Source organism: Rattus rattus, chromosome 3 (genome assembly GCF_011064425.1).
Source record: "Rattus rattus isolate New Zealand chromosome 3, Rrattus_CSIRO_v1, whole genome shotgun sequence".
NCBI classification, from domain to species: Eukaryota; Metazoa; Chordata; class Mammalia; order Rodentia; family Muridae; genus Rattus; species Rattus rattus.
Window position 1 is genome coordinate 61043323 of NC_046156.1, and position 26543 is coordinate 61069865.

The window sequence follows — 26543 nt, forward strand, 5'->3', positions numbered from 1 at the left end:
GGCGTTGGCGCACAGTTTCCTGGTTGTGACCGTCCGTCTGTTTGCGCTCTCGAGATGTCCGGCCGTGGCAAGCAAGGAGGCAAGGCCCGCGCCAAGGCCAAGTCGCGGTCGTCCCGCGCCGGGCTGCAGTTCCCAGTGGGTCGCGTGCACCGGCTGCTGCGCAAGGGCAACTACGCGGAGCGCGTGGGCGCCGGCGCGCCGGTGTACATGGCGGCGGTGCTGGAGTACCTGACCGCCGAGATCCTGGAGCTGGCGGGCAACGCGGCCCGCGACAACAAGAAGACCCGCATCATCCCGCGCCACCTGCAGCTGGCCATCCGCAACGACGAGGAACTCAACAAGCTGCTGGGCAAAGTGACGATTGCACAGGGCGGCGTCCTGCCCAACATCCAGGCCGTGCTGCTGCCCAAGAAGACGGAGAGCCACCATAAGGCGAAGGGCAAGTGAGGCGGCTGCTGGCACCGGCCGGCGTCTCCACGAACCCTCCCCCCGCCCCAGAGAACTCTTAAAAAACGGCTCTTTTCAGAGCCACCCACAGAATCAGATAAAGAGTTGTGTCACGGTAACCCGTCTCTTGGCCTTTCCCGGCCCTGCCCCAACAGTAAGAATGTGTCCCCTGCTCTTCCCCTGGGTCCCTCTGGTAGTGCCTGTTGCTGTTCTTTGGTACCCTTCCTCGGCGGAGTGGAGGCAGCGATCTCACCGACTGTCCCAAGCACTTAGCGCCGTCTATAACCCTGCTACTACGCCCGACCCCCTCCACTGTGTCGCTCACTCAGCACCCCGCCACCAGCCTACTCTTCCTGACCGAAGGCCTCTCCCTTCCCAGGACCGGAACTCGACTAGGTCTAGGCCAGTTCCGACATAAGTCGTAGTCAGCCGCCCCTCTCCCCGCCTCGTTCTTCGGGCCAAGTCTAGGACGTGTCCCTCGAGGATAGGGCGCGGCCAGCTCTAGGGATCATGGGGACCTGGGTACCGGGCTGGGGCTGGGGCTGGGGCTGGGCCTGGGAACCATAACATTAGCTGAGTTCTGCCCTGGGCCTTTGGACGGCGAGCAGGGGTCGCGCAGGAGCCTCCCTCAGGCAGTGCTGGGACCCGCCCTCTAAGGGCAGCTACCAGACCGGGCTCCACCCTCGCAGAACGTTGGCGAGCAGCCAGCCGTGGGGCTGGACAAGGGGCAGGCAGGGGAGGGGGCGTGGCGGGTCCCAGCCAATGGGCGAGGCGGGACGGGTGACGCCCCGGCCAATGACAGGACAGCGCAGGGAGTTTCAAGTCGCTGTCTCCGCCCCGCCGTGGGGGGAAGACTGGTCCTATAAAGACGGTCGGCTGCGACCTGGGTCTAGTCCCCGTGTGCTCCTCGTCTTGGTGACTTCTGTCTCCGCCATGGCCCGTATGAAGCAGACCGCCCGCAAGTCCACGGCGGCAAGGCCCCGCGCAAGCAACTGGCCACCAAGGCCGCCCGCAAAGCGCCCCGGCCACGGGCGGCGTGAAAAGCCGCACCGCTACCGGCCGGGCACCGTGGCGCTGCGGGAGATCCGGCGCTACCAGAAGTCGACGGAGCTGCTGATCCGCAAGCTGCCGTTCCAGCGCCTGGTGCGCGAGATCGCGCAGGACTTCAAGACGGACCTGCGCTTCCAGAGCTCGGCCGTCATGGCGCTGCAGGAGGCGAGCGAGGCCTACCTGGTGGGTCTTTTCGAGGACACCAACCTGTGCGCCATCCACGCCAAGCGCGTCACCATCATGCCCAAGGACATCCAGTTGGCCCGTCGCATCCGCGGGGAGCGCGCTTGAGCTCTCTACCTCCTCCCTGTACCCCACAAAGGCTCTTTTCAGAGCCACCACACCTTCCCGGAAAGAGCTGTTTACAACTCTTGCTCGGATTTTTTCGCCCCTTGAGCGGGTTAGTCAGTGTAAGAGCCTGTTTGCCTTATAGTGTTATAACACTGGAATAGTTAGCTGCATAATGGATGCTTCCAAGGGAGGTTGGCAGAGCTTAGTTTAGGGTAGTTTTTTGAGAGCTTGCAGTCCTATTCATAGACCCCTGGTGAGCACCCAGCAGCTCAGTCAGCGCATGATCTTACAGGGTTTGTCACATGGTGGATACTATGTAACTCTGGCCCAGAGGGGGCCTGGAAATAACTGAACGCTCATAATTACCTCACTAAACTAGAGGGCTGGAGTGTAATTGTTGCTCCCTCTTCTGATGGGTAATGTCCGGGAGCTGACTGCTCATAATCGGTAAGTGGACTACTATGAGTCATACCCAATGACACTCCTTCCTCTAACACTTGACTAGAAGACCTAACTACTGTAATACATTCAGCATTTATTACTATCATCTGGTTCTATGGCAGCCAGTTACTTTCTCTTCCCATTTAATTTACTTCAAAATACCAACCGAACTGTGCTTTCCCCCAAAATAGGCTGACACCTTTCTGGACAGAAACATTGGATATCAAAGAGGAATCTGTTTGCAATTCCTTGTCATGAGGACAATCTTCTGCAGGGTAGATGTTGGACCTGAGACAAAGACCACAGCAAATTCCTCATGATCACTCTCAGGGACCTTCCCTCCTGTCTCCTGCCTGAAACTTCCAGAGAGCAGGCTTGAGCAATATTTAAAGCTGTGTATAGACAGTCCATTGCCCCCAGCTTCTTACTGAACTTTGCTTCAAAAGCTGAGCCTAAAAGTTCTTAGAACTAAGTGACTTTGGCGCATCAAATCTATTAGTGGCTAGGCAGACCCCCTCAGCATGCAGGTTTACATCATGAATTGAAAACTAAGGCAGATTTAAAAGCAAAATGCCAACCAATTTAAATAAGAGAGATCTGGATGATAGCCTGAGTGTGTCATGTTCCAAGCAGTCAGGTCCCCCCGTAGTAGGAACAGCTATGGCTGCCCTTTACCCTTCTTAAGGGTCACTTTATTCCCTTTTACGACTTGTGAGTGCTCACTGGTCAAACTTCCAGATGTGGGAGATAATGGAAACAGGGAAGGAAGAGGGCGGTTTACACGGGGCAAGGCCAGACCTGGCCTCCCTGACTAGTGTTGGGCGGAGGAAACCTCGGTTAATCGCTGGTTTCTTATCAAAGGTAAGCCTTTGATGTCAGTGACTTGCCTGCCTCAGTCTCTCTTCCAGGGCTGAGCTGTGCACTCTCTTTAGTGAGTTAAGTCAGGCTCTCCTCTAAGCTGCCCTAAGTCTGGTCTCTCAAAGGGGAAGAAAACCAGCTATCAGTGCAAATCAGTGTCCATAAAAAACAGATTATTTGACCAAACTCCTCTCACCTAGCCTGGAACCAGGCCTCTCCAGGACACTGCTGCCTAACACAGTAGCAACCTTAGGGACAACACACACACACACACCTTTAAAGAATATTCCCAGTCTCAGGTGTTTCCAGGAAACAGCCACACAACTGGCATTCTTAATGGATTGGGGGTTTTTATACAGCTGATATGGAGTGAGGTTGAAAGAGGCTCTTAAGAAGTACAGTTAAACAGATGTGGTAACTTGGCCATTTGGAGAATGCAAGACAAAGGAGCTTCAGGCCTGAGGAGCACTTCCCAATCCATGTGTCACAACCATTCCTTTGGGGGCCAAATGGATTTCACAGGGGTTGCCCAAGACTATCAGAAAACACAGAGATTTACATTATGATTCATAACAGTAGCAACTTTACAGTTATGAAGTAGCAACAAAAATAATTTTATGGTTAGAGGTCACCACAACATAAGGAACTGCATTAAAGGGCTGTAGCATTAGCATGGTTCAGAACCAGTGAGCTAGAATAACAATAGATTTGAGCAAGGCAGAAAGTGATTCAGAGAAAAGCAATTGTTTCTAGAGCCAAGAAGATATACCAAGTCCCTCCTGACACAGAAACTGAGATTCCTTGTGTCTAGAGAACACTATTCTGGGAGTTGGGAATTTTAACAAATTCACTGCAGTGGCTCAGCCAGACATATTTGCTCTCAGCAGATGGTTAAAGGGATAACAGAAGGCAGCAGACTGGATGACATCTACCCAGGCATTAGAGACGCGAGAGACATGGCTCAGCAGTTAAGAGCACATACTGTCCGTGTGGAGAGTCTGACATCAGTTCCCAACATGCGTGTCAGACATTTCACACCCATAACTCTAGCTTCTGGGAACCTGACACACTTCTGGCCTCTGTAGCACCTTCATTCACACACACATACACACACACACACACACACACACACACACACACACACACTCGACAAAGGTTTAAGTACTCAGTCCACATTTAAAAAAAAAAAACAAAAAACCAATGGGAGAATTCCTAAACTAAGAAGGATAGCTGGAGAGAGGTGAGGGAAGATGGCTGAAGGAGGCAAAGGTGGTATCAGTCACGTCGTGCACAGACCCTGGGAAACGAGAATAACATGGTTCTTAATCTCCGTATCTGCCAACTGTTGAATTATAATCACAACAACCTTACAAATCAGACAAGGAAGCCTCTGAGTACTTTGCCCAATATCCCACGACTAGTAAGGACAGAGTATTAGAGTGATCCCAAAGTTAACATACACAAGGAGAACACCTTTCTACAGTCCACACTGGAAGCTCAGAAGGGAAGTGACAAAACATGCCATGCTGAGAGCTTAAGTGCCTCTGCTTCAGTTGACAATCTGCTTCTCAGCTCAACTCCAGAAACATGTAGGGTAGAGACTCCTCCACTCAATGCCAGGGGTGTTTGTCACTCCCACGCTTTAAAATCTTCCCAGGTCCTCTCTACAATGACATCTACACCATGTGCTAAGGTGCAGAGAATCAGAAACTCAGTGGACAGCATAGGTTCTCAAGTCCCAGCTCTGCCTCCCACCACTGCATACCTTTGGCTGAGTCTTGCCAGATCCTCATCTCTAAAGTGGAGATAACAGATGGACCAATGGTGTGTGGAGGTCATTAAGGAAGTAATTTCCATAATGACAAATAGGTGTGACATCCCAAACGAACAATATAAAACATATCACTCTTGTTAAATATTCAAAAAGTTAAGTTACAAAGGTATGCTTCACTTCTGACCGAAACTGCACAATTGCCACACCTCCATCCTCCACCCTGACTCCCTACTCTGGCCTTTGACTAGGTAAATTCACAATGTATTCACCTTTGAAAGCAAAATCCACATCTCAACTTAAATGAATGATATTTAATTCTGGAGTCATTTTGAACAACTACAGCCCGGGAACATGGAATTAGGTTACCCCAAATGCCATATCCCAGTGTGGAATCTGATTCGTGAAGTTCTATAGTTTTACAGAACAAATGATGTCATAAATCAAGGCAAGTTGAAATACATTGGTCAAAACAAGAGGCGGTTATAGGAAATGGGGACGTTTTCTATAGATCCAAGACACTCTGATGGCAATCTTCCCTTTTGGGTTGATAGAAGCCAGTGGTCTGCTAAGTCAACAGATCTCTTCCAAAGGTTTTTTTATCTACTAGTCAGAAGATGCTAGTTCTGACACAGAGGTGGGCAAGGAACAGCTGTCCCGGAGGCTAATGATAGCTCAAGACATGGTAACAGTCTCTGGGTCTGTGACATTCCAACTTTTCCAAAGTGCTCCAATTCTGATCAGTCAGATTCTGCAGACACAGCTCCTTTCCAGGATTTCTTGTTCACACATCTGTTGACACAGCTTCGGCCTGGCCTGGTCAATGTCTGCAATTTCCAACTAGGCCCATGACTTGGTGAAATCCTTCTGTATGCTCGAATCTCTATCTCCCTGATAGGCTGACTTTGTAATCATCCTATGAACTACCTCCTGGTAACATATCCCTGAGAAGCTTACGTCACATGTCCCGTTCTCTCCACCACTTACGTGGATGGCACTGAAAGTCAACAGCATTCTCAGTCCACAAAAGCATGGCCTCTGTCTTATCATCTTCTCCTGTACTGAGTCACCTGTCCTGCCACATCCTAATTCCTCCAGGGTGAGCGTTTCAGCAGATCAGCATCCTGGGCAGGCTTGGGACACAGTAGGTGGTCAGGGAAACACATGGCAAAAGACCCATTCCCACTAGTTTCAACTCTAACCCAGAAGGCAACAAAATGCAAGTGCCTCTCTGCTCTCACGAATTTGGAGTCCAGGAAAGAATTTCTTCCAGGGTGGCCCTGCAAGGATTATAGCGTTGGCCTGGCCTGGCTGCCTTGACAAGAGGCTGGGCTCCTGAGGCAGAGAAACAGTCAGGCGACTGTGCTTCTCTGTATGTTCCCTTAGGAAGCATGGAACCTGGCAGGACAATTGGTCTTGGACATCAATCTCGTGGACCCTGTATAGCTTACAAACACTGTATCCTGGCAACTACAATTATACTGATCCTGACAACTGCCACTATATGCTGTTTCTGATGAGAGATAAAAAGTCTGATTGCTCTCAATAGAATTGTCTCAGCTGGACATCCACCCATCCCGGTTTAATTCCTTGTGACTGTCCATATCAAGTATCCTTGGCCTAGTAAGTAAGTGCTGACTTTTTCATCGCCCAAGATCAGGAGAGGCAGTAGCTGCCTTGGGGTGGTATGCTTTACCCATAAGTAGTTAAAGTACACGTTGTGGCCTTAGCTGAGGGCACAGTTCCTAACCAGCACCCACCTCAGTGGGATCCTAGATTGAAGGGCAGTGCTCTAGGAAGGGGTACTCATTTGGAGTGGACTGAAAACTACCCCCATCCCCTTTTCAAAACCCAAATTCAACCATATGTCAGTATCTGGAATATATAGACACCAGCCTACACAGCTAAGAGGGTTTGTAATGTGAATAAATGAAGGGCCTTGAGGTGGGAACTTACCCTGGATCATCAGACTGGGCCCTACATATGATCTCAAAAGTTCTTATTAGAGGAGGCGCAAGGGCCAATGGCAGAGAGGACAGCCGCAGGCAGAGCCTGGAGTATTGTATCCAGGAGCCTGAAGCTGCCTGTGGTTCCCAGCTGCAGAGCCTGAACCTGCCTGTGGTTCCCAGCTGCAGAGCCTGAAGCTGCCTGTGGTTCCCAGCTGCAGAGCCTGAACCTGCCTGTGGTTCCCAGCTGCAGAGCCGAGGAACCGGTTCTTCTGCAGCCTTCAGCAGGAAACAGTCCTTCAGGCACATGTTTTAAGCTCCAAGACTCGATGGGGCTTCTGACCTCTAAAAAGAGAACAAATCTGTCTTGTTGTTTAAGCCACTAAGTTTGTGGCCAGTTATTAAAGCAGCAGGAGTTAGAATGCCTGCCGTTGTGACGGCCTCAAAACGATGCTCGCTTTCTCTTGTTGTTTTGGAGCAGAATTTGAGACACAATTAGCCATGAAGTATATTTGACCGTTAAGACAGGGAAGAAGGGGTTGGGATTTAGCTCAGTGGTAGGCGCTTGCCTAGGAAGGCATAAAGGCCCTGGGTTCGGTCCCCAGCTCCGAAAAAAAAAGAACCAAAAAAAAAAAAAAAAAAAAAAGACAGGGAAGAAAGGTGACAGCCAAGGAGGAGAACCAGCACTCAGTGATCCCTGACTGGCCACAGATCCTTGACTTGCTCAGTTTCTCAAGGGATCGCTGTTCTTGTAGGTGCTGCTGAGCCTGTAGATGGAATGTCGTCTCCCCAGCCATGGACCTCCATATGGGTGCTCAGACCCACTCCAGGCAGCAAGACCAAAACTGACTTTATGATGGGCCCATGACGACCAGAGCGGCATCCGGCTTGTACATCAAGGAAAGCTCACACCGCTTGCCAAAAGGATCCTGGAGTCATTTTCTCTAGGGCTGCCAAACCAAGTACTATAAATAACATCAATTTACTTCTTCATAATGTACTGACTAGTTTTATGTCAACTTTGACATAAGCTATAGTTATCTAAAAGGAGGAAACCTCAGGTTTTTTTTTTTTTAAATTACTCCATAAAATCTGCTGTAGGGTATTTTCTGAATTAGTGATTGATGGGGTGGACCCAGCCCCTTGTGGGTGGTGCTGAAAGATCTCCGTTCGATATTAGTGCAGCCATTTCTTAAGAATAAGAATCTTTTTTTTTTTTTTTCCGGAGCTGGGGACCGAACCCAGGGCCTTGCGCTTGCTAGGCAAGCGCTCTACCACTGTGCTAAATCCCCAACCCCAAGAATGAGAATCTTTTAAGCTGGCCCTTGCTTAGCCCCTAGACATTAGACAATAGACCAGAAAGTACAGAAAGCATATTCCCACCCACTCTCTAGGAAGCTGCCCGACCATAAGAACAGATGGTATAGATCATATTTACTGCAGGGCAATCACAAGGCAGGAAACATCTCCGGGAAGCTGACTGACCACTATAGATTGTGCCCCAGAATGAGAAAACCTATATCAAGTTAGTTGTCCTTGGTACTGACATAGCTGTGCTGACATAGCTATAGCCTTGTCCTGGGAACCCCAGGATGAGAAAACATATATCAAGTCAGACATCCTTGGTACTGAAATGGCTGCGTTGATATGGTTACAGCCTTGTCCCAGGAATTCCAGAACGAGAAACATCTGCCTAGTCAGTTATCCTTGGCACCGAAATAGCTGAGCTAATGAAACCGTGTAACCTTAAATGACTATTTAAGCTGTACATTTCTGTTGTTCGAGGCTCTTCACATCCCTCCTGTGTGAGGACCGTGTTGAGCCCCAGTGCATTGGTATCCCAAAGTAAACCTCTTGTTCTTACATCAAGACTGAGTCCCGTGTGTTCATGGGGTGGTGGGTGTCCTCAGGACTGGAGCAAGAGTCTCCTCTGAGGTCTTTCAGTGCCATCCCTGGGCTGATGGTCCTGGGTTCTACAAGCAAGCAGGCTGAGCAAGCCATGAGGAGCTGGCCAGTAAGCAACACCCTCTGCATCAGCTCCTGCCTCCAGGTTCCTGCCCTGCTTAAGTTCCTGTCCTGACTTCCTTCAGTGATGGACAGCGATGTGGAAGTGTAAGCTGAATAAATGCTTTATTCCCAAGGTACTTTGTTCATGGTGCTTCATCACAGCAACAGTAGCCTTGAGACACACAGGTTTGGAGACCAGGCTGAGCCAGAATTGCCATGTGACCTCCAAGGGCTCCAGAGATCATCCTCCCTTGCTTCTTCAGTTCCACTGACTCCTGGTGTCTCCTGGCTCAGAGCAACAGAACTCCGGGCTCTGCTGTAGGTTTCACACCAACTTCTTCCCCACATTATCTGTAGACCCACACATTATCTTTTTTCTCCTATATAACACCAGTATTTTAATTTAAAGCCTAAATCTAGGTGACTTCATTTTAAAAATCTATGCCTAGTTACCTATGCAAAAATCCTATTTCCAAATTAAAAAAAAAAAATCAGTGGACACACTGCAGTGGACCTTAACTGGGCCAGTAGATCTAAACTACATATGAAAAAGTCTTACCTGGGGTTAGTGGTGCAAAAACAAAACGAAACAAAACAAAACAAAACAAAACACCTTGTACTCAGGCAAGAGGTCAAGTGGGAAGCCTCGGGGACGGAAGTTCTTGAGATCAAGGAGACCAGACATAGCAACGGTCTGGAAACCATTCACACCACTGCACACAGAGGCTTGTCTGGATTTGAATGGGGAAAGAGCAGAAAGGAACTCCTGACAAGAAAGGTAATTAAAGGTGACTCTGGACCTCCCTACCTGAGTGGCTGGGGACAGGGCACCAACTTCGCCATGACAGGACTTTGGGAGGATGACCTGAACCCACAAGGTCACCTTGAGGGAGGACCAGGGATATAAAGAAGAAGACAAAGACCTTGGCATCAGAAGGTCTTGCATGTGCCGATGGCTCGTGCTAAGCAGTGTTATTAAGTACAGCATCTTACATAATGTTTGCAGGGGGAAATGGGCCAAGGTCAGCAGAAAGCTAAATTAACAAAAAAAAATGTTGGCACAGAAAATACAGGGTACATCAGACACAGCTGCTCTGACTTGATAACCACAGTCTTCAGGAGAGAAAGCCTAGAACCAAAGCCTTAACTCCTTGGTAGCCCTGGCTCCAGCCCTTGCCAAGTCTGTCCCCGAGGAAGGACCCAGAACTGATGGTACTTAATACTTTCATCATGGCCTCTAAGAAAGTCTTGTTTCAGCCTGGCTCCCAACAGGAAACCTTGCCTAGAAGAAGTCTAAGGTTGTGACAGAGCCAGCTGTAACTGTCAGGGTCACGTGGCACTGTCCTTCCGGCAGCTGGGACTGTGGATCTGTGAAGAGAGTTAGAGACCCAGGTGGCTTTCCCCAACTACCCAGAGGAGATATAGCAGGCTCGGGGAATCCCCGGGGCGAGCTTGTGCCCCAGGATAGCCATCTGGGGAATACCTGCAGCAGTTACAGACCTGATGGAGTCAAGAGGGAAGGTAGAGAATCTTCTCCCGAGACCAAAGAGGAAAATACGGAAGTGTGATCTGTGTGTGTGCTTCTTGGCAATAATACTTTGTATTTCTCTTAAAGATGTATGTCTGACTTCCATGCATGTGCCATGATATATACATACCCTTACACATAAATAAGTGTATAAAGTTAAAAATCAATAAAAATATGTTTGGGGGGAGTGGGTGAAGTCCTGAGGGAGTGTGTATTATTGACATGGCCGTGCCAAGGATCCCAGTAGCTCAGACGCATAGAAATGGCAAAGCCTTCCCCAGGTGAGGCTCAGAGGTATGGCAAAACCTTCCTTTGATCCAGATATGAGTGTTTATGAATGGTTGATCAGTGTATGCAGAAACTATCAACCACAACTTCCTCCTTCCAGAAGGAAGCAGTTGGAGACCACTTCCCTGCAGAGACCTGCCTTGGCCCTAGCTAACCCTCCCTCCTTGTGCTGTGCTATGCCTAGTAAATGGGCAGTTTCTGGAGTGTGTAGTAGGTGCCCTCCATCAAAGAACACTGTCCACCCTCTCACAGCCTTTCTCTCTGTCTGTCTGTCTGTCTGTTTGTCTGTCTGTCTGTCTGTCATTTCTTTATCTCCACATCTCCTAGCCAGGTCTCCATGACCAAGGCCTCCAGGGTGAGACACATGTATTAACAGACCTTCAAATGATCATATGCAGGAAGTTTTCTTTTCCTTTTTATTTTGTATTTGTTTGTCTTATTTGTATATTTGTGGCACTCCTGGATTAAATTCAGGACCTCGCACATATTAGATGATGCTCTACCAAATCTTTGGTTTTTAACTTTACTTTTGGTATGTGTGTTTGTATGTACGTGGGAGCATGTGTGGCTAACAGAGAACAACTCTCAGAAGTCAGTTCCCTCTTCCCTTCATGTGAGGCTGTCAGGCTCAGGAGCAAGTGTCTTCACCCACTGAGCCATCTCAATGGCACAAGGCCTTGGAGTTTTGAGACAGATCCTTTCTATACAGCCCAGGCTAGACTCTATGGTTCCCCTGCCTCTACTCCCAAGTGTTAGGTTTGCAGGCCTATGCTATCACACCAGGCATGATGTACAATTTTTAGGTAGTACTAGGACTTGAACCTAGGGCCTCCTGTGTGAGGCAAGTGCTCTCTCACTGAGTCACAAAGCAGCTTTTTAGACGGCTATTTAGTAAACATCAGCAGCATCAGGGCATACCTCCAAGTTATCTTTCCTGTGCAAGCATCTGCTTCTTTTATGAACTGGGATGGTTTGAGTTGAGCAGGGGCACTCTGACACTTTGCATCATGCTGGAAGGAGAGGCCCAAGTTATCTGTTTTGCCTGAAGCACAGCTTACTCCAGCATGAGACATGAAAATTTGAAAATGTGTGTCGAGGACCCTGGCAAAAAACAACTGACAAGAGCTGAACTATTTTCCTTTGTGTTTCTTTGGTAGGCAGAATTCTGAAGTGGTCTCAGGGACTGCTGGCCTCTGCTAGCCCTTATTCAATCCCCTTCCTCTCCTTAGAGGCAGAATCTGTGACTCATTTGTAGTTAAGGAAAATAGCACAAGGGTTGGGGTGACGGCTCAGAGGTTAAGAGCATTTGCTGCTCTTGCAGAGGACCCAGGATCAGTCCCCAGCGCCCACATGATGGATTAAAACAGTGTCAACTGCAGTTACAGAGGGGCTGGCATCCCATATCTATGTAGGACAGGAAAACACTAATACATATAAAATAAAAGTACACTGTGTGTGTGTGTGTGTGTGTGTGTGTGTGTGTGTGTGTGTGTGTGTGTGAGAATTGGTTGTGGTGGGATATTCTTGTCTCCCTCAGATTCTAGATTTAAGAAGCAGAGTGTCTTAGTATCATATGACTGTGAACAGACACCATGACCATGGCAACTCTTATAAAAGAAATGATTCCACTGGGGCTGGCTCAGAATTCAGAGGTTTAGTCCATTTTCATCACAGGGGGAAGCATGGCAGCGTGCAGGCAGACACGGTGCTGAAGAAGGAGCTGAGAGTTCTACATCTGGATCTGCAAGACAGACACTGGGCCTACCTTGGGCATTTGAAACCTTAAAGTTCATGCCTAGTGACACAGTCCTTCCAACAAGGCCATACCTCCTAATGCCACTCTAGGCTTTCAAACTTGTGAGTCTATGGCGGCCATTCTTATTCAAATACCACACTGAGGTAGGGTGATGAGAGTTTAAAGACAATCTGACCTACATAGCAAGATCTTGCCTTTAAAAAAAAAGACATAAAGACTCTGTGGGGGTGGGGCTGGTAATTGGAGAAGCCACAGCCTTCCTAGTATAAACTGGTGCTGGAGGATCAAAGGCCTGTACCACCAGACCCAGCTTGGTTGGTGTTCATGGTTACGACTAATTATATTTTTAATAAGACCGGGGATAGTGGAGTCCCAGTCCCAGAGCCGTAGGTTAGCCCTCTGACCCCAGGGACTTTCGGATTTTCTGTCGTCTTTGTTGTTGCCCTTAGTTTAAATTGGTTGCTGTTTGCATTACTGAGATGCCTTTTCTCAACTATTTCTCAGAATTAACTGCGATGCATTGAGAGTCCAGTAGTTTCTGAGGCATTTTGAAATGCATTATTGGTTTAGGTTTGGGTTTACTGGTTTTTGTTTTATTTGAAAGTGTTGTTTGTTTGGTTTTTGTTGTTGTTTGTTTTGTTTTGGTGGCGGTGGTCTTTTGACACAGGACGTAGCCCAGGATGACCTCAAACTCCAAATCCTCCTGCCCAAGCCTCCACGGGAGTCAGTTACAGGTGTGTACCACCACACCCGGCTGTGTTTTGTCTGCTTCTATTTTGTTGATTTTTGCTTTTTTATTTTAATTTATTTTTAGGGATTTTTTTTTCCTTTTGTTTGCTTGTATTTGAGCTAGGGCCTCACATTGTAACACATGCTGGTCTAGAACTCACTATGTAGCCCAAAATGGCCTCAAGTTTGCAACAGAAACTCCTGCCTTGGACTCGTTAGGGCTGTGAGGGATCTCTGCAGGTGTCAGAGAGGTGAACGGAGAAGAGACTGAAAACTTGGTTCCGATTGAGTTCATCAACCTTGATCAAGACTTCTTAAACACCTGGTATCAGGTGGTTTATTCTCAACATATTTAAGCCCAGTATAATTTGGGGGGGAAAAAGCTAGTTTCCTGGTGTAATACAATCCCCAATGCTCAAGGGATCATAATTACATAGAAACTCAGAAGGCATGTCATGGCTTCCAAGAAGATAGGTTCTAGAGAAGTTACCTATACTAACTTAAGGGCCTAGGGAAGGTTCTGGTCTCAGTCCTACAGATAGCGTAGAGGTCAGAGTTACCTCAGGTCCTGGTTGTGGAAGCCTGGGGGGCATCTCTGGTTAATAAGGGTCATTTAGACTATTAGGTTTCTCTGAATAGTTGGAGCTTGGTGAGCCTCTGGCTGTAAGGTTCATTTAGATTACTAGACACCTCTGGTCCGAAGCTTGCTATGGCCTGGCCCAACAGATCACCAGGCTATTAATCATTTCCCATTTCCAGACTTCTGGGTGAAAAAACAGGTTTTTCATCGTTCCCCTTGGGAAGCCGATCATATAAGCTTACCTTTCCTGGTTTCTCTGAAGATCTGTGGGTTCCAGGACTTCTGTGCCTCCTTCCCAACAGTGCTGGGCTCCAGCTGCCAGCCACCACTCCCTGCTGGCAATGTTTGTAAGAGCATATGAGCAGTAAACTCAAATACTAAAAGATAAGAATAAACAAAGAAAAGCCTTCCTCTTCCCCAACCTTACAAGTAGCCATTATTATTGGTTTTGTAGACCAATGAAAACCAATTTGTTATGCAAACCACATTGGTTTTTATCTGTGTGAATGTTTTTGCCTGCATATATTGTCCGTGGAAAACACATATATCTGGTTCCCAGGAGGCCAGGAGAGGGGGTTGGGTTCCCTGAAGCTGGAGTTACAGATGGTTGTGAACCGCAAATGTGGATGCTGAGAACAGGAGCCAAGCTCAGGTCCTGTGCAGGAGCAGCAAGTCCTCCTTCCTGCAGAACCTCTCTCCAGCCCCAAGTTTTTATTTTTGTTGACTTGGTTTTGTTTTAATTTTTTTTTTTTTTTTTTTTGAGACAAAGTCCCAGTCTGTAGTCAAGGCTGGTCTTGAATTTGCGATTGTCCTGCCCAACTGAGTCCTGGGCCACCACATCCATCAGATTAGGCTTTTTACATATAAATACAAAACAAAAACCTCTAAGTAAAAAACAGTGGGGCACCTGTCCAGTGATGTTAGCAGCATTTAAATACATGCATTTTAGTTGGGCCTGGTGATACACTCCTATAATCCCAGTCCTTAAACCACAGAGGCAGGAGGATGCCAAAAGGTTGAGGGCAGCCTGGTCTAATATAGTGAATTTCTAGCCAGCCAGGGCTGCATACTGAGAGCTTGTCTCCAAAAGTCAATAAGTAGTGTATTTCACATTGGCACGATATAACCCAAAGGAGCCACCCAGGATCATCTTGAACACACTTCCAGGCACCATACTATGTCACACCACAGTGTGTGTCCTTAAAAGATAAAGCCTGCTTAACCTGCACTTAAAACAATAAACAGTTAACCTTTAATTATTAGAGATGAGGGTTAGTGTCCAAATTTCAATTTCCATCTCTGTGTATGTAGTTGAAAAAACACTGAGTTGGAGTCAGTGGGATGGCTCAGGGGTAAAAGCAGTTTGTTAGGTCTGACAATCTCAGCTGCAGACACTCCGTTCACTTGGTAGAAGAACAGAACTGATTCCACAACTTGTCCTCGGACCTTCACCCGAATGCTAACATGCAAACACCCATTCACATCATACACACCATGCACCAACAAATACAATAAAAAAAAAAAAAAAAAAAAAAAAAAAAAAAAAAAAAACCTTGGGAAGCACCTTCATGGGGCCCTCCTAACCACTTTTAACTCCGCTCCATGGGATCAAACAACCTGTTGCAGCCTCCATGGGCACCATCCCCCAGCCCCAACACTTGGCATACACTCACACAGACACATACATACTCACAAACTTAATTTTTTTAAAAAAAAATCTTTTAAAAAGAAGATCTCTTATAGATGTGCTCTGGGATTTATTTCCACGGTGACGAAATCCTGTTTCTAGTTTGCTCCCTGCCTGCTGCCTGCTGAGCAGGACGTAGGCTCTCTGCTGCTACCCCAGTGCTGTGCCTGTCTGCTGCCTGCCTCCTCACCATGATGGGCATGGACTCTCCCTCTGAAGATGTGAGCCCCTAATTACATGCTTTCTTTTATAAGTTGCTTTGGGCATGGTGTCCTTTCACAGCTGTCTTCATCAATGTTCTTGTGCTGTGAAGAGACATCATGACCACGTTAACTCTTATAAAAGGAAACATTTCATTGGGCCTTGCTTATATATCAGAGGTTGGTGGGGAGCATGGTGGCCTGCAGGCAGACATAGTGCTGGAGGGTAGCTGAGAGTTCTGCATCCAGAGTCTCTAACAGCAAGAAGAGAGACTGGGCCTGGCTTGAGCATCTGAAACCTCAAAGTACCCCCCAACCCCCGTGACACACTTCCTCCAAGAGGGCCACATCTCCTAATTCCTGTCAAGAGACAACACTCCCTAATGACTGTCAAATCTGGGAGCTGACTGGGGATTCCTAGTCAAACCACAACAGCAATAGGAAAGTAACTGTTGGGGGTTGGTCTGTTGCTATAGATGCTAAATTCTGACAAGTGCATTTTCACCTTTCTTGGCCTTTGTTGTGTAAACCTTGCTTCCCAATTTAAAGCTAATTGGTTAATAAAAGGCTAGACTCTGTGACTGGGCAGTTTAGAGCGGAAGGCAGAACTGGAGGATTGAGTGAGAGAAGTCAAGAGAGACCAGGAGGAAGAGGAGAGTGGGGGGAGGGGGAGATGAGGTCGCTGTGAGGCAGGATGGATCTTGATCACGTGGCCAGGAGGAATGCACCCTGAGGACAGGCTGACTGAGCGGAAGCAGCCTGGGTGAGACTCAACATTGAGTAACAGGACCTATGGTTTGGATAAAGGTGAGAACAGCATAGAACCCGCCCAGTTCCAGGCTTACAGCTTGCAAATCAAGTACTGTGTCTTTTATACAGGCCAGCTAGAATAAATATCTCATTTACAAGTAACTAAGTCAGAGTGCCTTTCCATGACACTTTCTACGTCACTACTTCCCCTCTCTTAATACTCACCATTATTTATTATGGTCACTGATTTAATATCTTGCCTTCAAGTTACTAAAAGCCTAGGGAGCCAGAAGCCACTGCTCTGTGTAACCTACGTCATCACTGCCTAGGAGGTTGCCTGCCATCTAATAAACAGGACATTTTTTCCCTCGAGACTGGATCTATGTAGTCCTGATTGTCCTAGTGCTCCCTATGTAGACCAGGCTTGCCTCTAACTCGCAGAGATCCTCCTGCCTCTGCCTTTCCAGTGTTAGGATTTTTAAAGGCTACCACAGTTGCTTGGAGTTGTTTTCTTTGTCACTATCCAGATTAAATGCAGGGTCTCATGCACAGAAAGCCACCACGCTGAGCGCCCTCAATTCTCCTTGTACATTTTGGGCACAAGGGTTCCCTAAGTTTGCCAGGCAGGTTTAACTTTGTGATCCTCCTGCCTCAGCCCCTGGTTAAACCAAGTATAGGATTGCTTGCAACACCAGGCCCAACTTCAAAAATTCTTAAATGAATTAGTGATACTACACTTAGTAATGCTTTTGAGTCTAAGAGAAAAAAATGGCCTAAAGCTATTAATGTTAATATTTACAGACATTTATAAGAGTACACATTCCCAATCAAGCACATTAAAGCAGATTGAAGCTAGTGGCCCTAATCACAGTGACAATCTCTAAGTCAAAGAGCAATGTCTGAAGATAAACAAGGACCACATGTCAGTCCCTGGAACACAGATTAAGCTGGAGCTCAGGCTGTTGTGTTGAGAATTATGGACTAAGACAGTTTCCCTCTCCTGGTTTTGTTGTTTGCCTGCTTCTTGTCACATGACAACATTATTGAGAGGAAACACAGTCACACCCAGCAGACAAGGTTTCTCTGTCATTCTGTCTCACACAGGATCACCTACAGGGTCAAACACACTCTACTCCAGCTTGTGCCTTCTGGGCTAGTCCTCAGTCACAGGGGCAGGTCACTTCCTCCTAAGACCAGGAGCGTAACGGCCTTCCTCTTAAGGGCACAGGAGCCCACGGATCACAGCGAAATTGAATGTGGTATATTGTTTTGTGTTTCACTAAACTAAGCTGAGACGGTGTACTCTTCAACAGAGCAAAGTGAGGGGGTTTTGTGTGGAGGTCTGTGTTGGAGAGGACCCACCCCAGCAGAGGTAACGCTCCTCCCACTACACTAGAATAGGTGTGTATGTTTCATCCCTCCCTCTCAGTGCCTTTGCAACTAGGGGTAGGAAACTTACTGTGCTCTGTGGAAATCATCATGGCCCAAAGTTGGGGTGTAGTGGGGGAAAGAGAAGAGAGAAAATACAGGAATGGGGGTGGGGCGGGGGAGACTCTGGCAAGCCCTTGTACATTAACAGGTAGGTGGGTTGACAATTATATTGTAGATAGAAAAGAATACTGAACAAGTCTCTGATTGTGCTAAAGTTAGGGTGGTGGCTGCCTTCCGGGGCTCTGTACTTGGCTGGCATGGATGGAGGGGTCCCTGCAGGAATGATGCCAGCCTGGGTTACATATCGACTTTGTCTCAAAAATCACCCTTGGGTTGCAGATCTCCCACTTGTTGGATGATCCCAGACAGTCTTTTAAGCTCTCCCAGGCTGTTTCCATCATCTGTAACATAAAGACAACAAGAAAACAAACCTTACAGGTAGCAGTGGAGATCGAGCAGCCAATAGTGGAAGCCGCTAAGCAGAGAGTCAAACGGTCAATAAGTTCAACTAGGGATAGGAAGCTTACTGTGCCTCTGTGTGGAATCATCATGGCCCAAAGCTGGGGTATATTCAAAACGTCGGGGAAAGAAAAGGAGAAAGTATGAGAGTGGCAGGGAAGGGCTAGGGCAATTAGCAATTGTCAACCCAAGTAAATAAATGAGAGAGATTTAATGTAAGATCTCACTGTGTGTGTGTGTGTGTGTGTGTGTGTGTGTGTGTTGTTGGAGGCGAAGTGTAGATACTCCAACCCCCTCTTCCCAAAGGCAGAGGGGGGTCAGGGTTTTCAGGGACCAATCCTACTCTCTCAAGTCCTATGAAACTAAACTGGAGACTTACTCTCTAAACAGTTTATGAGGAAAGGCAATGCCATGCCTCTGTTCCCTTAGCTATAAAAGGGGAGATAACCACGGGACTTACTCCGGAAAGTTCCCTGTGAGGATCAAATGAGCCAGTAGTTTGAAAGGGCTTAGAACACTCCCTAGCATACTGCAGGTGTTGGCGAAACTTTACCAGGGATTCTATTTCACTTTATCTTGTTTGTAGTACTTTTTATTTGTGGTCATATTTTTCTCAATCACAAGGCATTAACAGTGGCCTTGTCATAGGATCTTCCAACTGCAATGTGCCTCTGAAGCAATGTTCAGTTAGAAGCAGGTGAGTGTTTAATGGGCTGGGGGTTGAACCTACAGCCTCAGTGCATTCAGGTCAAACCTTCTGAGCTACACCCCTAAGCTCCGGCTAATGGTATATAAATCCTTCAAATCTGAGACACCTGGCTTTTCCACAGACCCAACCACAAAAGGCTGCATCTACTCATTTTATTATTTGAGGAAATGAGTTGCACAGAAAACAATCCAGCAAAGATTTGAAACTAAGTGGCAACTTTATTAATGATAATAACAGTGTCCACACACTTGAAAACACACATGCAGGAAACAGAATTTATTCTATTCATGACAATGTCTGGAACTCGTTTTTGGATTCACAAAGCTCCAGGAACTCTTACCGTAAAGCAGACTTGAGAAAGTGATCAGACCGTCAAGTATCTTCACCAACAAAATCAAGACTTCAAAGGAAAAATGCAAAATGCTACACTCCACAAAAGAAAACCCAGGCTGTTGTCTTCAGGTAGGGAGACAAGAGTGTATAGTGTTGGCCAAGGGTCAACCAGCGGAACCAACCCATTTAGCTTCCATTAACTTCGCCGTAGACTCCGTAGCCTACCCGCAGAGCCCTCTGAAATGTAAAAGACAGGGACAATTGGAAAATGAAAGTTTATCTCTGTAGGGAATAGAACAATTGGGAATGGGGTGGTGGTGGCAGTAAAAAGTCTCTCCCCACGAAGGCCAACGTTCTCAATTCAATGAAAATCCAAGAGCTTACTCTAAATTGGCAAATTTAAGGGAACTATTACTGCCATCCCTGGTAAACATACACACATGTACGTGAGCATAAACAGATGGCTCCAGCTAGTCCAACAATGGCTGTCTACCAACGGAAGGTCCAATAATCCAGTAGTTGTTCAGTCCACAAGGCTGGTGTTCAGTGTATGTCAGAATCCTGAATAAGTAGGCTCTGATGCCAGTTAAAGTAGACATCTTTGTAAGCACGCAAAGGACAAGCTTCTTTCTTCAAACTCCTTAATAGAAGCTGCCAGCAGGGGTGGCTCAGATTGCAGGTGATCTTCCCACTTCAAAAGATCCAGATTAAAAGTGGTTCTTCTCACTTCAAATTATGGAATTAAGAAAAAAAAAAAAGTTCCCCACAGGTGTACCTACCTGCTTGGGTTGACAACCAAGAACAGCCACCACAGTAACTATAACTAGAGACAAATTTGGAAAAAGAATCCTCAAAACATTTCCATTCCAAGGTGTCTTCACATACATCAAATGGACAAAGCCCCTGCCGCCCCAGCCTTGATATAAAAATTAATTCAACAAGTAATTCAAAAGAAGCAGTGATACAAAAATTAATTCAGTAGGTAATTTAAAAAAGTATCATCTGCTGTGGGTAAGACATTGGTGGGTATAAAAATGTCAGGCCAGCTTGACCAGCAACAATGTAAACAAAAAAGCAAAGGGAACTTCAGACAACTTTTCCTGGAGACACGACAGGAAGAAAAATGCTAATTACTGAGTGTGTGGATTAGAAGATGGCTTCACACGGGCCCAGAGAGAAAGGAACAGTATCCTTGTGGTAACCTGGCATTGCAGCGGTTAACGCCAAGTATTAAATGGGAAAAAAAAAAAAAAAAAAACCCAACCAACCGACCAAACAAACAAACAAAAACCCAAACAGAACAAAACAAGACACGAACAGGGATTCTAAAGCCTGATAGAGAACTACAACAGATTTCTAACGAATCTGCAGCAACGCGAAGCACTCGTGTTTATACATCAGTAAGTCAGAGGGACACCGCCCTAAGCAGCCCTAACCGCTGGTGCCCAGGACACAGCTACTAAAGTCAGAGCAGTTTCAGTTTTAGATGGCTGGTACCCAGCATTCATCAACACAGACTTAGCTGATTAGAGGGCTCTAATCGACAAGGTTAAGGAAACCACCTCACTTTAGGTCAAGCAAAAGGCACCGGGACACAACAGACTAGAACACGGAAGCAGGGCCCAGAGACCCACCTCAGTTATCCTAGTCTAAAACGAACTCCAAGAAACTAAGTAGGGTGCAGCTAACTGCAAACCTGATAACCCACAGGGAAACTCAAAACCACAAAGGCTTAAAATGCCTTAAGTGTACCTTTTCCAAGACCCTTAAAGTAACTTTGGAATAGGAACTAGAAAACTAATGCGAGTGGACAAAGCTCTCTCCTGATTTGAGCGAGTGACTGCAAGAGCCTTTAAAGGCCAAAAGGGCCCGGAGCGCTTCATCCAGGGGACCTCTACTTGGCGCTTGTGTACTTGGTGACCGCCTTGGTGCCCTCCGACACGGCGTGCTTAGCCAGTTCTCCGGGCAGTAGGAGACGCACCGCCGTCTGGATCTCCCGCGATGTGATTGTAGACCGCTTGTTGTAATGCGCCAGGCGAGAAGCCTCGTTTGCGATGCGCTCGAAGATGTCATTGACAAACGAGTTCATGATGCCCATGGCCTTGGACGAGATGCCCGTGTCCGGATGCACCTGCTTCAGCACCTTGTACACATAGATGGAGTAGCTCTCCTTGCGACTGCGCTTGCGCTTCTTGCCGTCTTTCTTTTGCCCTTTGGTGACAGCTTTCTTGGAGCCCTTCTTGGGAGCCGGAGCGGATTTGGCCAGTTCAGGCATGATTGAAAGCAAATAGTGGAAAACAGTCTAGTAAGCAGAAAAACAATCAGGGCCCCCGAGGACCTGAGCGCTTTATAAACATCTTATGCAAATTAGGTCTCAAAGTACTTTTAATTTCCATTGGCCCATACGCGAAACTTGCGTTTTCAGTACAAGTCTAAAATTTCAGATTTCATTGGACTTCTCTGGGGCCAAATAACGACCAATGAAAAGCTCCCTCCTGACCCCACCCCTAGGAACGCCTATAAAGGTCTTAGAGCCAACCAACCTAGCCTCATCAGAGTTGTCACTTCTGCTAGTCTTACTCTAGGTCTTAGTTATGTCTGGCCGCGGCAAGCAAGGAGGCAAGGCCCGCGCCAAGGCCAAGTCGCGGTCGTCCCGCGCCGGGCTGCAGTTCCCAGTGGGTCGCGTGCACCGGCTGCTGCGCAAGGGCAACTACGCGGAGCGCGTGGGCGCCGGCGCGCCGGTGTACATGGCGGCGGTGCTGGAGTACCTGACCGCCGAGATCCTGGAGCTGGCGGGCAACGCGGCCCGCGACAACAAGAAGACCCGCATCATCCCGCGCCACCTGCAGCTGGCCATCCGCAACGACGAGGAACTCAACAAGCTGCTGGGCAAAGTGACGATCGCGCAGGGCGGCGTCCTGCCCAACATCCAGGCCGTGCTGCTGCCCAAGAAGACGGAGAGCCACAAGGCTAAGAGCAAGTGAAACTCACACTAATCCAAAAAAGGCTCTTTTTAGAGCCACCAAATCTTCATAAAAGGAGCTAACGCGCTAGTTTGTGACCAGCCCTTTGGTTGACACTTTGGTGGCTCTTAAAAGAGCCTTTTTTGTGTGGGAAAGGATACTTAAGTTATTTGTTCTTTCCAGGCTTATGACTATCCGTTTTCTTCGGTAGTAAGACAGCCTGGATATTGGGGAGGACCCCACCCTGGGCAATGGTGACTCCTCCTAGTAACTTGTTGAGCTCTTCATCGTTCCTTACAGCTAGTTGCAGGTGGCGCGGGATGATGCGGGTCTTCTTGTTGTCGCGGGCCGCGTTGCCCGCCAGCTCCAGGATCTCGGCGGTCAGGTACTCCAGCACCGCCGCCATGTACACCGGCGCGCCGGCGCCCACGCGCTCCGCGTAGTTGCCCTTGCGCAGCAGCCGGTGCACGCGACCCACTGGGAACTGCAGCCCGGCGCGGGACGACCGCGACTTGGCCTTGGCGCGGGCCTTGCCTCCTTGCTTGCCGCGGCCGGACATGGCGGAATAAGCAATAACTGCTGCTTTTTCAAGGAAAGGATATGGAAAGGTGAAGCAATTTGGTGTAATTTATAAGATCTATTGGGAGGGGTGAAGAAAAAATAGTTTGATTGGCTTAAAACGGAGCTGTCTCCAACAGCCAATGGGATAGCAGAAGCTGGACTCAGTGGTTTACATCCTGCAGTACAGGAAATGACGGACTTTTGGAAAAGGGAATTTACCAATCGATGAGGGCCATATTAAAGCCCCCTATTTACATCGCAGGGCTTTTAAGGGCAGAAGAATTTCACGGAGCTGTTTACTGTCGTAAATTATAGAGGTTTGTTTTGTTTGCCCGGTTTAGAGGTGGAAAATCTAAACAAAACCAAGAGTACAAAATGCGAGACACTCCCCTCGAAGTATGGGATTCTGCTCTGGGTTTCCCCCGCCCCCGGCGCTTTAAATTACCCTCCAAGTCTCACCTTTGCTGTCTCACACAGGCAGACTCCGTAAAGGAACTAATGAGGTTGCTTCCCTACCTTACCCTTGTCAGTACTCGCCCCCTTTCCCATCTTTGCCCTAGAATCGTTTGACCAAGGGCTAGATGACATTGTATCATCTCCTTTGCCCTCTAGGAGGCGTCTGTCGCCACCTTTTCCCTCTAGCTTTCAAGGTGTCCTCCTCCGATCTTTGCTTGGATTTTTCTTTACCCTGCTCCGGTTCTCTCCCCACTTCTAAATCCACGAGTTCTGCTGAACTGTCCTCTCACCAGCTCTTCACTCCGGCGAGGCTCACAAGCTTCCAGCTGATTCAGATTCGTTTCACAAGCTCAGGCTCCGATATCAGACGTTTACCAAATGTTTAATTCATTTGTCTCGACAAACATCATGTAGCATCTGGACATGAGCTCTGCATTCCTTTGCCCTCTTCCAAGAATTGTACCCACAAACTTTAAGATATCAAGATAGGCAAGATACTAATCTTGCCTTTGTCACAACCACAACCCCTCTCCTCCTCTCCCCTGCCCTGTGTTTTACTTCCTTAACATCAAATCACCCATGTCCACTTCGTATCCCTCTCTAAGCGTCCAGTGAAAGCCCCAAATTAATTTTTGTGTGCAGACTCTGGCTAGAGCGATCATCCCCCACGTCTACCCATGCACTCTTCCTTTAAAATGTTTTAAGCCCTCAGTTTCTTCCTAGGGTCTTGCTTGTCAGGCTCTGTACCCAGCAAAATCCTTCCCTTAGTAATCCTATGAAAGCAGTATGCTTATTAAAGAAAATAATATAGTCCAGTTCTACCCTTTGAGGTTCTTTGTCACCCTCATAATTTTTCATCTTTAATATTCTTTATCATTCTCATTTCTTTTGGGGGGGCTGTTAAGGTAGGGTATTTATTTTTATTTATGTGTACGGGTGTTTTGTTTGCATGGTGCCAACGGTGGGCAGGGCCTCGATTCCCCTGGAACTAGATAGATGGCTGTTAGCCACCACCTGTGTGCTGGGAATTGAACCTGGGTCCTCAACGACTATTGAGCCATCTCTCTAACCCCTCAACCAGCACTTACCAAATGTAGGGCTACTGCCCAATGAACATATGGGTCTTAAGACCATGTACAAAGAAGTCCATGATGAAATGTCTAGAAACATCAGGCTAGTGAATTATACTAATTAAATTACTTTTCAGTTTCTTCTTGTTGTTGTTGTTTTTCTGAGACAGGGTTTCTCTGTGTAGCCTTCGCTTCCTAGAACTTGCTTTGAAGGCCAGGCTGACCTTGGAACTCAGCGATTCATCTGCCAACTGCCATAGTCTCCCATGCTGGTATTAAAGGCCTGCACCACCACCACCCCACAGTTAATGTTAGCTATATGCAGAAACCAGTCCTGGGGAAAATGTTATTATATACTTGGGTAATGCCTAAATCCAGTCAGAAAGCATGAAGTCACAAATCAAATCCCAGTATTTAGAAGGTTGGGTTATGAGGACTGCCAAGAGTTCAAGATTAGCCTGGGCTAGTTGATGAAGGCGTTTCCTCAGTAAGTAAAATGTAGTATAATTCAGAAAATAATTCTAACCTTTTTTTATTTTTTCATTTTATTTTAGAAATGAATGAGTTTAGCAAGGTCTGATGCGCAGGGTTCACAGGTGGCATTTATGTGGGAGTATGTTGTGTTTCTCCAACATTAGCAATATATACAGAGAGCACTTGCTGCTCTTGCAGAGGAAATGGGTTCAGTTCCAAGCTCACAGCCATGTATAACCCCACCTCCCATAGCGGGCACGAAGAAATACATACAGGTAGACAAAGTACTCAGACTCCTAAAACAAATGGAAGAGGTGGTGCTCGCCTTTAAGCCTAGCACTCGGGAAGAGGCGGAACTCTAAGTTTGAGGCCAGCCTGGTCTACAGAGCCAGTTCTAGGACACAGAAAAACCTTGGAGGGGAGGGGCTGTAAGGGAACTGTATCTAATTCTGGAAGACACACTTTCATGCTAAACTCTCCTTAATGTGCAGGGTATTTTGTTGGCGTTAGACAGCCGGTCCACTACGCAAGTTAACAGTGTCAACTTTTGAGGCATCTGGGGCTGAGAACAAAATCCAGATAACAGGGAAATCCTACACACACATCCCTGGCCCCTTGTGAGGCTCTGCGTGAAGGGCCAGCGAGCCCTCTGGTTTTCTTCTCAGTGACCTGTGTTGTGAAGAAGGCTAAAGGGACAGAGACGGCTGAACCCAAATGTGATATGCCCTAGCCTTTTACCAAGTGGGTATGATGTTCCGTTTCATGGGCTTGGGGATTTAGGCCCTTGTTAAAGTCATGCAGTCCCTCACTAACCCAAGCTTTTTCAGACTCAGAACATACGCTTTATGACTTTATTCATAATCTTTCACTAACCAGATATTGGACATAATGAGGTCACTTTCCACCATTACTCTCCTCTATGAAGGAGACTTATTTTGAGATTTTAAATTCTGGACCAAATCTTTTTAGGTGAGTCTACATAGGCCAGAATGTATCAGGCTCCATAACTGTCTCTTGCTCCCCAGAGCTCCCTTCCCAGCATTTTAACCAGAGCCCTCCCAGAACAGACAAACAGGCCATTTGTAGAGTGCACTCCATCACTAACCGGCTGGCTGGCATTTCCTTTGATGCCTCTGGCGTTCTTTGCCAAAGGCAGTGGAGTACCTTCCCAAACAGTTTAATGAAGCAAACATTTATTTGGTGCTGTCCCTCTAGTCCAACCACAGCCCCTCCCCTCCTCTGCTCTGCCCTCCCCTCCCCACTTACCACATGCAGTCCATTCCTGAGAGCTGAGTCAGGCCTTTCCATAGCTTCCTGGCCCACTGTGCCTTCGGTTGCCTGGCCCATGGGCTTCATCTTTTGCCCCAGCCGTGTTCTCGCCTTTCCAGTTTCCACCCCGCTTCCTTCATGAGGGTTTCCCCGCTTGCACACAAATAGCCTGGGTGTGTCCACATGGCTCTGTCACATGTTCACAAATGACAGCATTTGCTCCTCTACCTTTTCTTTATGTTTATTTCACCTCCATGTTTTCTTTCTATCAATAGTCACTGATTGCTTCTACCTACCTCATAGTAGGTAATTAACTATTTTGATATAAATTAGGTAAACAACTTACTCTTAGAGAATTCATGGTTTTCCCCCCTGTGATATTTATTCCACATCCACACTTTCCAGATGCCACCAAGCGCTCAGCTGCTTAGCACACACAGGAACTACCTGGGTTGGCTCTCCGGCACCCCATTGTAGTGAGAATCCTGG

At 47.4% G+C, this 26543-nt stretch overlaps 4 protein-coding genes and 1 pseudogene across 4 annotated transcripts; 3 read left to right on the forward strand and 2 right to left on the reverse strand.

Annotated features, from left to right (window-relative positions):
- On the forward strand, positions 1–566 carry LOC116896512 (histone H2A type 2-A). The gene has a single exon (XM_032897693.1). It carries the CDS (start codon positions 55–57, stop codon positions 445–447), a length of 393 nt encoding a protein of 130 aa, XP_032753584.1. The 5' UTR covers positions 1–54; the 3' UTR covers positions 448–566.
- LOC116896515 (histone H2A type 2-C) lies at positions 29–22267 on the forward strand. The gene is made up of 2 exons (XM_032897697.1): positions 29–76; positions 21878–22267. The coding sequence occupies exons 1-2, from the start codon at positions 55–57 to the stop codon at positions 22243–22245; spliced, it is 390 nt and encodes a 129-aa protein (XP_032753588.1). The 5' UTR covers positions 29–54; the 3' UTR covers positions 22246–22267.
- Positions 1381–2182, forward strand: LOC116896511 (annotated as a pseudogene).
- On the reverse strand, positions 19123–21813 carry LOC116896517 (histone H2B type 2-E). The gene has a single exon (XM_032897699.1). It carries the CDS (start codon positions 21534–21536, stop codon positions 21156–21158), a length of 381 nt encoding a protein of 126 aa, XP_032753590.1. The 5' UTR covers positions 21537–21813; the 3' UTR covers positions 19123–21155.
- A 19-nt stretch (positions 22268–22286) lies between the features above and the next one.
- Positions 22287–22817, reverse strand: LOC116896514 (histone H2A type 2-B). The gene has a single exon (XM_032897696.1). The coding sequence runs from the start codon at positions 22781–22783 to the stop codon at positions 22391–22393; it is 393 nt and encodes a 130-aa protein (XP_032753587.1). The 5' UTR covers positions 22784–22817; the 3' UTR covers positions 22287–22390.
- Positions 22818–26543: the final 3726 nt, after the last annotated feature.